The sequence below is a fragment of the Chenopodium quinoa genome, unplaced genomic scaffold (assembly GCF_001683475.1).
Source record: "Chenopodium quinoa cultivar QQ74 unplaced genomic scaffold, ASM168347v1, whole genome shotgun sequence".
Classification (NCBI taxonomy): Eukaryota; Viridiplantae; Streptophyta; class Magnoliopsida; order Caryophyllales; family Amaranthaceae; genus Chenopodium; species Chenopodium quinoa.
Window position 1 is genome coordinate 929,058 of NW_018745403.1, and position 14,165 is coordinate 943,222.

At 31.7% G+C, this 14,165-nt stretch overlaps 1 protein-coding gene and 1 long non-coding RNA gene across 2 annotated transcripts; both read left to right on the forward strand.

The window, feature by feature from the left end:
- Positions 1-2,078: 2,078 nt before the first annotated feature.
- LOC110713054 lies at positions 2,079-7,323 on the forward strand. The gene is made up of 3 exons (XR_002509754.1): positions 2,079-2,557; positions 2,702-2,727; positions 7,009-7,323. It is a non-coding gene; the product is annotated as an uncharacterized LOC110713054 (long non-coding RNA).
- Positions 7,324-11,500: 4,177 nt separating this feature from the next.
- Positions 11,501-12,999, forward strand: LOC110713057 (metalloendoproteinase 3-MMP-like). The gene is made up of 2 exons (XM_021891522.1): positions 11,501-11,936; positions 12,076-12,999. Exons 1-2 carry the CDS (start codon positions 11,572-11,574, stop codon positions 12,671-12,673), a joined length of 963 nt encoding a protein of 320 aa, XP_021747214.1. The 5' UTR covers positions 11,501-11,571; the 3' UTR covers positions 12,674-12,999.
- Positions 13,000-14,165: the final 1,166 nt, after the last annotated feature.

Below are 14,165 nucleotides of genomic sequence, written 5' to 3' on the forward strand. Positions count from 1 at the left end.
TAAACCACTGTTATCCCCTACAATCCGATGGAAAACCAGCATTTCGGACGGAAACCACTATCCACAAACCGATTTCATCGCCGTCATAACTTTCCATTAAAGCAAGGGTGATCTGAATAAACTCGCCAGAAAATCGATCTTCGTCGGAAAATTGTTTTTGAATATTTCAATCTTTACTGGAAGAACAGGGGCAACTTGTGGGGTGAAAAATTCTGGAAAATTGTTAGGGAAAGTATCTGTACCGTTGGATCTTAAAGGAGCGGTATCAAGGGCTGTGGTTTTGCGATGGTTTTGCTCAGTGAATGTGATTAGACACATATGGTTGGTTGTTTTAAATAGGGGCATTTCAAGCATTTTCCTTTTCCCTCCCTTTAAAAACGTCAATCATGGTTAAAAAAATCATGAACTTGCTTAACTATTGTCACCACTGAATCAATAACACCAATAATTGATTACCCAAGATAATTTGATTTTTTGCTGTTTACCATTGAGAAAAATAAAAAACTTAAGAACACCAAAGAGAATTTCCCATAATTATTTGATATCATGTTTAGGATACTTTAATTTGTTTCTCTAATTATTATTTAGTTGCTTCCAATATTTCTATGCATACTTATTGGATTTATTTTATTTATTTGCTTTGATCACCTATACTACTGCATGTTTATTTGGGAATATGTACTTGAAAATCACGCATAATAAGATAATTTTGACAACCGGTTTAGGTTCCTATTAATCTTGTTGCTTAATTCGAAGTGGTCACAATAATTAGATTTATGTGTGCACTAAGACTTAAATTAATTAGTTTGGAGCGAATTGAATATTGTTTGTATGTCTTTTGGGTTACAATTAATGCACGTCACTATAAGAATCGAGTAGAGGTCAATACGGCCAGCATTAGATTCATGACTCAATCCGTACCATCATCCTCGAATATCCAGTTATGGTTCAGGACCACTGTGGAGTTAGTAATCTCATGGATTATGAATGGAGTGTAACCTTCATGGATCAAATCGTTGTTGCCTTTCGGTTAGTCCCTTTTCAAGTTGTCTTTAATGATCCATGAACGGTTTACAAGTTCCTTAAAAACTTGTTGACGGCTCCCTACTTTTTCGTCCCTATCATTATACGTCAAATCCAACTTCCTATAATTGCCAAGCATATTCATGTATGTTTAAGTTGGCGACTTCAAGCGACGCCTACACACTTAACAATAGATCAAATTGATTTATTATTAGATGCATGTATCACAATATCACAATCTTATGATATAATTTTCATAAGTAGGTATATTCTACTAATAAAATTTTAAACTATTAAACTTGAATAACCCAATCTTTTTTTTGTTAAATTTGAATAATTTATACTATAAAAATAAATCTACAAATATTGCATTTTAGAGCCACAAATATCATTTTACCATGGCAACAAATCATGGTTCAATTAACGATATTAGTCCTACAAATGAGCATGTATGTAGTTATACATGCTAGAGTAATTAGATTATGGATTGTACCTTCAAAAGTTTATCCTAATGAAATTGTTTCTTTGGAAATGGTGTTATTAGACGCAAAGGTTTTATGTTTTTTCTACTTTGAAAATAACAACCATAAGATATTATTGTATGATTCTAATGGTGTTTTTATACCTTTGCTTAACAGGGTGCCAAAAAACAGGTATCTATAAAAATAAAAATAAAAAAAACTTTGTTATTCAAGTTCCAACAACCTTACGGAGTATTACAACTTCTACTGCATTGTCAGAGACATTTGGTATTCAATTAGGATGTTTATGTTTTCATCTTTCTGCATTTTCATAGCTACTTGACTAGATTACACGAAGTACTTTAGGAGCCTAAAATTAATTACAAGTCAAAATATCAATTTTTGTTTTGCTGTATTATATACTACTTGAAATGAGAGTCCTAATTTGTAAAGCGAACATATTACCACGCCTATATCGTTAAACTAGCGATCAAACTTGTTCTTAAATTGACGATTAATTTGTTTATTTGCTTTAGAGATTTGACAACTAATGAAGAATGTGAAGCGGACATTGGATTTTTTGACGAGACATTTGCTGAAGTTACCGACGAAATTGGGCTACAAAAAGAGTGATTTTTGGACGCAATTGGTTCGACGCTGTTGAAGGGGCGTCAGTCTATAATTTTTGGTTCCGTCTTTTTGCGACGCTTTTTGTAGGCGAAAATTTTCTCGACAATTGAAAGCGTCGAGAAACTCACGTGCTATGCACGTGAGTTAGGTTGCCCACAATTTTGAATTTTTTTAATGAAATAATTAGCGGGTTCGTGTTTTTTCACCCTCAGCTCAGTCGAATTAGGTTCCCAATTAAACGTCTTCAAAAAAAAAAAAAAAAAAAAAAGAAAAAGGTTCCCAATTAAACTGCCCATATTCTATTCTGCTCTCCTCCAAACTTGGACTCCATCACTTTCATCAGCGACAAAAAAAATCTCAAATTTTAGGTTAATTTCTGGGTTTTGCTTGCTAAATTTCAAGGAATTTGGGGTTTTGTGGCTCGTCACTTTCATAAATTTGAGGTATTAATTTACAATTTGCTGAACAATATTGTTGCTAGGTATATTTCTCTATCGTTTTTGGCATATAATATATCACAATTCTCTAAATTTTCGTTAAAATTGGGAATTATTTGTTTGCATGTCTTCGATTTTGCGTTGGTGAAGAACAAGAATCGATCTCTTATTGCGAGGTAATTTTTTGCCCTTAATTAGATAAATTAATTTCTTTTTATGTTGTTTTTTTCGTGAATTCTGTTTTAAAATCCAATTTTTCATGTTTTTTTTTTTCATATTGTTTTTTGGTTTTTGTTTTGATTTTTATGGCGTTTTAGGGTTTTAGTTTGGAATGTTATGGGTTTTTTATATGAATATTATAGGCTTTGAATTTTCTGGTTTTTGATATGAATTTTGTAGGCTTTGAATTTTATGGGTTTTTGATATATATGAATTTTCTGGTTTTTGATATGAATTTTGTAGGCTTTGAATTTTATGAATTTTCTGGTTTTTGATATGAAATTTGTAGGCTTTGAATTTTATGGGTTTTTGATATGAATTTTATGGGTTTTTGATATGAATTTTCTTGTTTTTCTATGGTGATTTTGTGGCTGATGATTGCATTATGTCCTCACATGCTCTACTCTTAGAAGCAATACTCATTCCCTTATAAATCATTAGACAACACCCCCAATAATCACGGCCTGCTGCTGATGAATCAAGTCTTGTTGTTAAGAATGTATAAGTTTGTTTGTTCGTTGTTATGATATGTACGTATAGAGCCAAGGCAGCAGTGTGAACAGGATATGATCCTAGGTTTGGGAACTGCTGATGAATCAAGTCTTGTTGTTAAGAATGTACGTATTGTTGTTTTCTTTTGAGGTGTGGGAGCCATAGCAGGTAATCTCATATAAATAATGTACTCTGTATATAAGAGGAGGACAGTGAGATTGATTTTGGGACAGTGAATTTGGTCTAATATTGGGCTTTATCTCAGAGATGAAATCAAACTTTATGATTTCCCCCTTAAATATGCTATATTGGAAGTTGAAACACAGTAGTTTTTACATGGACTGTATCTAGCAATATCCTTTGTCTTTAGTTTCCCCAATTCCATTTTTTCCACCTAATGTGGTTCATATCGTTCTTTTTTCCTTTTCCTCTCAGCTTCCCCATCTGGGTGCTCAGTTATTTAAGATTTGATCACTTTGTTTTTCTTCTATCATATTTTGATATTCTCAGTTTATTCGTTATTGTATTGTAGGAAAAATAGAGTTTGACTCGTTGCTTTTCCCTTCTTACACATGCATATTGCATGATGTTTGGGAATCATTGTAGTCTTTACAAGGACCCCGTCAATTCCTTACCCCATGAATTTTGTTACTTTCAGTGCCAATCTCCGCATTGTGCATATTTTGTCTAGCTGGACAATTTACACTCGGGTATCACATCTTGCTCAAAGGATATACACCTTTTTCTTTGTGAGTGACGAAGTAGAATTAAGATTTGATAAAAGATCTATACACAGGATCCATGACACTCCATCAGTAAAACAATGTGGCAGCAATGGGCACATGCCCATAGATTATCCAAAACTGCTTTAATTTTCTGATATTCAGGATTCTTTGTTATGGATGACTTATTTGTCTGTATAAAAGAAATGAAGTATCTGAATAGATTTATAATTTAGATAGTGAATGAAAGTAGCTAATTTCTGTGTGTTCTGCCTAATTTTTTAATCATGATAGAACTAAATGTATAGCTGAGTTTACTGTTATTTGGTACTTGTGGCTTTTCATTAAATGTGAGGCTTTCATTTATCTTCTTGAAAGATCTCTTGATGTATAGATATTGCAACTTTTGCACTTTTGACATCAAACATTTCTATTCAACCTCATATCGCGGTTATATAGAAGAAAATATATACTACGTAGTTATGTGGGGTCTTGTTGATTTGTCTTGGTATACACTTTCATTTTGTTTTAGGAGGGTAAAAATAAATTCCAACAAAGCAAACACTAGTCTATTTGTCTAGAAGACCCGGAGATGCATTCCCTTGACGAACATTAGTGTTTCAGATCTGAAACACTATAGGGTCAAGGGAATGCATCTCCGGGTCTTCTAGACAAAGCATCTGAATTCTTAGGAAAGGCAAAACATCAGGTAACAAAGTCACATTTCTCTTTATGACTGAAATCAGAGCTGAAATCCATAACTGAATTCAGATCTGAAGTTCAGAGCTAAAAATCAGATCTGAAGTTCAGAAATGGAAATCAGAACTTCAATCCAAAAATGCTTGTGTGTGTGTGTGTGAAATTCAAAGCTTGTGTGTGTGTGTGAAAGTCAGAGCTTGTGATGTGTGTGTGTGTGTGTGAGTGTGCCCTGCTCCCCTGCTACTGCTTGTCTGCCCTGCTCCCCTGCTACTTGCTGTATTGTGTAGTAACTTGATGTATTGTGTATTGTAACTTGCTGTTTACTATATATTCTTAACAATTTCAGAACTGAAATCCAGAACTAAAAAACTCTTAAACTTTTCAAATCCTGTATTGTGTGGATTACCTACTGTGATGTGCTATTTCTTAATGTGATAAATGAAAAGGAAAAGTGGATTACAAGCTGATTATTTAATGCAGATATGCTGGTTGATTATTTGATTGTGATTACCTACTGTGATGTGCTATTTCTTGACTATCTAGTTGCCTACTTAAATTGATTTAGTCTGCATGCCTACTTAGAACTAATATTTTTATTCACAATTAGGAATATATGTGATGATCACTTGTTTGTTTTTTTCTCTATTGTAAGAGTTGGAGATGATTTATCATTTTCCATGTACTCTGGATATAATACAGAAATAGCATAATTAAGAACATTATATTAAATTATACAAACTATATCTAAGCTGGTGCATGCACAATTTTTAATAATATCCTATATGCAAATTTCTTGTGAACATAATATATAATTATAATATCTATTGTGAAAATTTTCTGTACAAAAGCTTTATTATACGTAGTACAAAATTTAATTACTGAATAAACTTTATTAAGGTTGTAGTGGAACTTCCTTGACAGAGATCAAGTCAGTCCAAATTTTCCTAATCAAATAGTTTCATGTGTTGGTTGTGTCTTTTTTTTGTGCATCTGGTAAAAGGGTATGACAACGAAAATTATGAATCTTTAGTGATTTGAGATATAATGAAGTGATGTGCTGTATCTTTATCTGCTGAGTTGATCTGGACTTAATCTCAGGAACTTCGAAGAGAATCCATTGAGTCTCCATTTCTAAATCTGATCCATTAGTTCCCACCCATTGGGAACACCACCATGCTTTGAACCTAAATATGCTAAGAAAATTTTTATTATGTAGAAGATGAGGCTTCATTTAGCCATCTATTGACTTGGTTAATTGGGATAACAAAACCTGTAGTGCTCTGTATAATCATGCTACCAACTACAAAATCAACTTTGATTATATATGCTCATTTGCATTGTGCTGTGTATTATGTAGTGTGCTCTTGCATGATGACCATTGAAAGAATAATATTTTAAAGTTTCTGTTACACTCTTCTTTCTCCTTTTACTAATTTTATAATAGAAATCCGGGTTGAGTGGTTTTTATCCTTCTTTCTCATTCATTGCATATTCTTCAACGTTCACTAATCCTGATTTGAAACATCAGATGCCTATACATTTACTTCACCCTTCAATTATAATATCAATGAATCACTGAATATGTAATCATTTTCCCTTCAAGAATCAGAAATGCTTGTCCATTGCTTTCTGTTCCATCTGGGAAAATTAGTTTGGCTGAAAGTCCCATCTTGCTTGCGAGATAGTGAAACTAGAGATCTTTGGTTGATCATGCGCTGTCCTGTCCACAGATAAGCCCATTTATCACTTATTGGGGGGGGGGGTGTTTAGAAGAGTCTTCATTACAAATAGTTGTTCTTGTAGAAGCAAAATTTTTATTATGTCCACTTTTTTTACTCAGACAGAAGCAAGAATCTAGGACTAAACAATAGCGCCAAAGTTAATTAGGAAAAAGACTGGTTATTATTATAATAACCAGTAACAAAACCTAGGTTTGAAACTTTAAAGTGATGCCATGCGTTTCACATATAGAGAAATGCAGAGTATTAGTTTTTGTTCATTTGTTTTTTAGACATTATGTTTGATGCCATGCTGTAATACCTAATATGTGAAAAGCTCTTTGCTGCTGCAAAATTGAGGCTGATAGGAGATGATTAGTTGATATAGCAGAAACAGTTCCTGCTTTTACATTCCTTGTGGAAAATTGTTGATACCCAATATAATTCTTTATTTTGTTAGCAACTGGGATAGTTTTGGACTGAGAAAGTGATGTGTGTGTGTGTGTGTATAAGCCAATATAATTTTGAGCTTGTGTGTGTGTGTGTGTGTGTATAAGGCTATATTGTGTAATGTACTAATTTATACTTTGTTTTTTTTTTTTTTAAGATTGGAAAAGGCAATGTAGGAGCAACAAGAGAATAGGTCGGGACACTTGAGCGTCAAAACAAGCGACTATATTGTCTATAACGCCATCATCTATCTATTTTGGTTTTTAGTCTTATTTATATTAGTGATGTATTTATTTAGGGACAAGCTACTATAATATGCAACTTTTTTTTTTATTTTAGTTAATTGTGTTGATGTTTTCTTTTATTTATAAATTTGGTAATTGTTAGCAACATACTCTTATTATTGTTGATTAATTATTGTTTTTTTTAATCTGATCTTGTTATATTGAATATTTGTTTATTTTAATTTTAATGTTATTAATTTAATTTATGATAAATTTAAATAACTATAATGTATGTATGATGGTAATAATTTAATAAAAGGAAAAAAAGAAAAAAAAAAGCTTAAAAAATAAATCTAGACGCTTTTTAATGTCTACATAATTGCACATTTTCAAATTTCAAAGACTTTCCCGCCATACCGTAGGCTGACACGAATAAAAACAAGACAACAAAAAGCGTCGCAAAATTTGATTATGTGGACAAGAAAAAGCGTCGCTAAAAAACTACATACATTTGGGATACTGCGCGAAATATGTAATTTTGGACGCTTCGTATATTAGTTTGGACGATAAAAAGCGTCGAGAATCTCGACACTTTTTTGTGTCCTCGAAAAATTTTCGACTCTTGGATTTGCGACGCTTTTTTGCAGCGTCGAGAAATTATTTTTCGACGCTTTCTAGCGTCGAAAAAAGGCCTAAAAAGCATCCAAAAAACACGCATTTTGTAGTAGTGCTTATTTGCATACTCCATCAAATTAATTAGATCAATTGAAAAAATTGTAAAGCGATTGGTAATCAACTACCTTTAATTAGTTCTCCATTCTACTTAATTTATATTTTTACTCCATTTAATGAGCTTATGCTTACGTTTTGTATTATTCATAATAAATTAGCTCTCTGATGTTTTGTTGCATATCTTTGATATTTTTTTTGTTATATAACTTTATATTAATGTATAGTTTGTTTTGAACTTACTGTGCGTGACACGGATCCTAAACTAGTATTATATAAATCTAACACAAATTTTGAAATAGGACAGACTTTTATTAAATCATTGTAAGACGAGTTAAAATTATACTTCAAAATATTTAAAATTACCCTTATGGCCTTATTATAAAGTTATCATTTTTTAAACATTTTACCCTTTATATTAGCCTTTATAACATCACTTAACCGCCATCTCATCGTTTTTTCCCGTACATGTCATCTGCCATGTAGCATTGTGACACATATATTTGTTTGTCGCAACTTGTGACCTTTAGCATTTTCGTTAGAGGTATGAGCGACTTATTTACCATCATCACGCTTTTCTAGTAGGTTGGTACTACGAAATTGTAAGCTAATATGTAAAAGGTACAAAAGTGAGACTTTAATTCGGGTACAATGAAATTGGGCTTTTCAGGTCAAGTTTGGGTAACAACTAACAAGGAGCCCGGGTCATATTTGTCAAGACTATTTGTACAAAGGTCGGACTCCCCGGTGATGGCGGCGAATAGTACAAGACTACGCAATTTGGTGGTAATTTACGGAGTAATGACTTTTCTAGATGTTTATACCATTTCGGAAATTCAGTACATGACTTAACAGTAAGTCACCGTTTTTAATTCAGATTGAATAAATAATACGAGAGTACTTTGTATTTAATGATGGATATGAATTGTGAATTTGTGATGGCTTTACTAAAGACTTAATGCATGACTTGTTTTTACTTTAATTTTTTTTCTTTTTTTTTTTTTTTTTTTTTTTTGGGTGGAGAGTTGAAGATTTTGACTTTAGATGCTATGACTTAGAATATTGAGCGTCGTTTGTACGTTGATAAAGTACTTATGCGACAAAGATTGAGGGTATATGTAATATTAGTCATAGATTTGAACTTTTTTATGTTTATATTACATTAAGGGGTGATTTTTGTAGAATGGGTTTTAATGAAGTTAAAATCCATTTTTATTGTTTGATCGAGCTTTTTAACTGTAGAATCTCATATCAAAGGGAGCATAATAATCTGTATGAAGATTATTTTAGCTCATCCAAAACAATTTTACTTTAGTAGAAATAGTTTAATTAATAAAAATTAATAATCCTAAATAACAAATATACTGGAAACTCAGTAAATTTAAGATTTAATTAGTAAAAATATATATTTTTAGTTTTATAAATTAATTCAAGTTACTTAAATATAATTTAAGTTGAACAATAAATTATTATACAAGACTTTGTTCTCTTCGCCTTACTTTTATTGAACTGACATTAATTTTACTGAAACGAAATTATTTCGACTGAAATGAATTTTTTTATGTTGAACTTAAATTAATTTTACCAAATTGAAATTAATTTATTGACTAAAACTTATTTTTACTGATTTACTATAATCTTTGCTCTTTTAAGTTACTGATTAATTATTTTTACTAACTAAAATTATTTTTATTGAACATAACTTATTTTACAGAAAATTATTAATTTAAGGTGAACTGAACAAGGTCTAAAACTCCATTAAAGATTACTCATATTTATATACTATTCCCTCCGTCCTTTATTAAGAGGCTATTTAGAATTTTTCACGGAAATTAAGAAATTTGTAGATTGCTTAAAACTAATGATTGGTAGTACAAATATGCATGTGGGGATAGTGAGAGACATATAGAAAAGTGGTTGAAAATTATTGGGAGAGAGAAAATATTGGGAATTGATGTCAAAAGTACAAAAAAGAAAAAGAAAAAGAAAAAGAAAAAGGGATGACAAATTATCAAAAAGAGAATAATATTGTCAAAAAGTACAACATTCATATAGAATTAGGCTTTTAATTTTGGTTACCCGTAAATAAAATGCAGACTCATAATAAAAGAACGGAGATAGTATTATCACCAATTGGTTTAAGGGTAAAATCTCATTTGAGCTCATAAGGAATTGAACAGTCCTCCTTATTGGGCTCCCTAGGCCCGCTTTTGATTTCTCCAAATTTAACTTAACCTAGATTAGACTGCTGATGAATTGATGATACTCGATTTGATACTACTTTCGTGTGAAATTCGCAACTATAAGCATCTTAAGAACTCTCGACAAATTCCAGCAATGGCTATATCTTCTCTTCACATGGGATGATGCGCAACTAGCAAGCAAATTCCATTTCATGATTTGTCATTATTTTTTGGTGATAATGGTCCATGAATAAGTATCATTTTGTTTTGATCTATTATATTTAGCACGTTTCAGATATTTTCCAAATTAGCTCACTTTATGTTCAATCAAGTTCGTACTACTCCCTTTATTTATTTTGAGTACAAATTTTTAAATGGACCTGATTCACACAAATTTATTGTGAACCACTAACATTAGAGATACTATGATTGTTTTATTAATAAAATAAAGTTTCACTACATTAAAATAAAGGTTATTATGTTGAAATAAAAACGATTGTGACATTATAAAAGCTATAAGAGGTTTTTTTTTTTTTTTTTTTTTTTTTTTAAGCAAAATATAAGAGGTTAGTTTTTTGGCATGTAAACAGAAATTTTAATAAAGGTTACTATGTTAAAAAATAAAGATACTATGTTAAAATTACGGTCACTATGTTCTAAATAATGTTAGTACTGTGTGTATATAAATCTCAGGTTCACAATAATATTATTGTGGATCAGGTCCACACAAGAATTTCTGTATTTTGAGATGCATCATTTTGATGTTTGCAATATCCATATACTTATTTAGATTAGTCACATGCACAAAATATTATCATAACATCAACCTTTCTGTAGTTTTTACTAATATAAAGTCATATCTTGTCAAATGTATTCGTTAAAAGAAAACAATACACAGGGAAGGAACAATATTCTAGTCTGTTTTTTTAGTAGAAAAAAATCTAACCTAAGATTTTTATTTTTTTTTTGAACAAAACTAAGATATTCTATCTTAAGTTTTTGAGGGGGAAATGTTAACAGGAATTTATTCCAAATCAAGTCCGCAAGCTAAAATGCTTTGCGGGGAGGAGTTAATACAAACAAGTTCCGCATACTCACGCGTATCCCACCTTGCCACTAGATGGGCTGTACATGAGAAATACTAAAAGCATGAAAAGATTTAGCTAACATTCCTGTATGATCATCATAGATAACAAGATAAGGCACATAGGAGAGAAACCCTTTGGAGCCCTGCTGACCTTACTAGTCACTAACTGTGCATTTTTTTCCAGTTTCCACCCAAATGCGAGAATGGCCCATACGTTTGGCAACCAAGCACCCAAGTCATCAACTGAAATAATGATATACGCGTAAAAAAAGTCATTACTATTCATAAAAAATAAAAAAATAAAAGTTATTATTGCTAGCAAAATGCAATTAGCGACGACTAGGTAGACTACTTGAAGGTCTTCAACGACTTGGTAGACTTCTTGATAACGACTGCAAGATTTTGCACCAATATAAATAGGCTATACCATCTATTTTAATCATCTAAACAAATCAAATAAATCAATATTAAGGTAAAATTTATCTTAAAATATTATTATGGCAACTGTACCTTTTATTTTTCCTTCATTTATACTATTATTGCTCCTTACTTTGGCTTCACTCACAACTCAGTCAAAGCCAAATGTTAACCCTTTTGGCTTCCTTAAGAGCTTAGAAGGATGTAGGAAGGGCCAAAATGTAGATGGCCTTCACCATCTAAAAAGGTACCTTGCAAAATTTGGGTACCTCGATAATCATCCGGTGTCTGAAAACAAGGTAACTACTACCATGACCCTTAACAAAGATGCTCAATTATTCGATGAGAGCCTTGAGGAGGCGATCAGAACATATCAGAAAAATTACAAGCTAAATGTTACAGGACATTTGGATGCTGCAACGGTGGAACAAATGACGAAACCTAGGTACGTTATGTTTCAATAATTTTATCAGCACATTTGAGTGATAACAATTTAGTTAATGCAATAACGCAATACTGTTGTACTTATATTATTAGAAAATTTTCCTGCTCATACTTAACATGGTTGCTCTCCGTTGTTACAGATGTGGTTCTCCGGACATTATCAATGGTAGAAATACAATGCAAAAGGACAAAACAACTTCTAGCTACAAAAGCCGAAAGTCATTGTATGGAACATCCTTGTACGCATATAAGGGACAAATGTGGCCATCTTCAGAGTACCAACTAACGTACCAAATCCAGTCAGGGACCCTAGTCAAAGGAGCCGAGAACATGAGATCCGTAGTGGCTGATGCATTGAACAAATGGGCACAGTATAGCCCCTTCACATTTCAGGAAGTGGTCGAGGGAAGCCAGTCCAATCTAATTTTTGGGTTTGCGGAAGGTGAACACGGCGATGGTCAACCCTTTGATGGCCCTGGAGGAGTACTAGGTCATTCATTTTACCCAACTGATGGACGGTCACATTATGATGCAACGGAGAATTGGAGTGATGACCCTGGATTATATGAAATGGATCTAAACTCCGTTGTGCTTCACGAAATCGGTCACCTCCTCGGCCTCGGCCATAGTCAAGATCAGAATGCTGTGATGTTTCCGACCATTGGTCAAGGAATGAGAAAAAGAGAGCTCCAACAAGATGATGTTGAAGGTATTCAAGCCTTATATGAGACGACATAACACAAGCAACTAAACTTATGGTGACGTGGTGTTAAACAAGTTGGAGTTCCAAAAAATGCATGTATAATGTATTAGTCTATCCGTTACTTTTTATATGATACGTGATTTGATTTGCGTGTGTTTGTAACACTTTGAAATTTTGAATATTTTCTATTTATATCATAAATTTTGGATATTTAGAAATATCCTGAAATCATTCCAAAAGACAATCGATAATGCTTAATTCTATTTGTGTAATACAATCAATGTTTAATTTCTATTTGTGTTGAAAGACGCAATGGACCAATAGTTGATTGGTTTGGTCGAGCCATGACTCTTCAACTTAATACAAACTCCCTTTATATTTTTTTTCTCCTACATTTTAAAAAGTTTGAGTAAACTCTTATGAATAGTGTTTGGACAATTACCTTTTAAAAAGTTTATTTACTTATTTGGTCTCATTAATGTTAATTGTCTATTTATTTTAAAGTGCTTACATTTATACATCTAAAAATATTTGTTTATATAATTTCCATCATTGATCCTACCAAAAACTAAAGTTATGGTATAAGGCTAAATCGAAAAAACTTAGCAGATATGGCTAGGTATGGCGCACACATCGCGCGCGTTAGCCACTCTACCTTAATTATATGAAATGTTTCTCTTGCGCATGTATGTCAATGTAAAATTTTGACCAGTATTATATTAAATTTAACTATCAATAAATTAAAATATAACAATTGAATATTAATAATCGATCTATTTATTAAGACAATTTCAAAAAGTATCCGCAAGACTATATTTTTTCTTATGTATAAATCGTCACTGCATTAATCAAAAGAGAATTAGCTGAATAATGCAAAAATTAAAAAAGTTTCACTTAAAAAATTACAGGAGTCACTGGACGAAAATCCTAATTTGGCACCGGTTCAAACCCCCCCTAAGGCACCGATTTTGAATCGTTGGGGATTTGAGGGATGCCAAATCCTCAAAAATTTGGCACCGGTTCAAAACCGGTGCCAACTAAAGCCATTTGGCACCGGTTAACCGGTGCCAACTACCTTAATTTTGATTAAAAAAAAACTACCTTGATTTGGCACCGGTTAACCGGTGCCAACTATAATGGCGCCAGTTTTTTTTTTTTAATAATTTCAATGTAGTTGGCACCGGTTTTAAGCATGAACCGGTGCCTTTGACTTGTTTTTTTTTTTCGGAAATAATATATATTAATACTAATACTAATACCTACACATAATACGCATGAGATCTTGCACATAATATCGATAATTAATAATAATTATTATTATTATTAATTTTCTTAATAATAATAGTTATTATTATTATTAATTTTAATAAAAATAATAAGTATTATTATCATAATATTAATATTAATAATAATAATTATTATTAATATAATATTAATAATAATTAGTATTATTAATATATTAATAATAACAATAATTGAAAATAATAACAAGGACATAAATAATGATAACAATCCCAAAATATGATA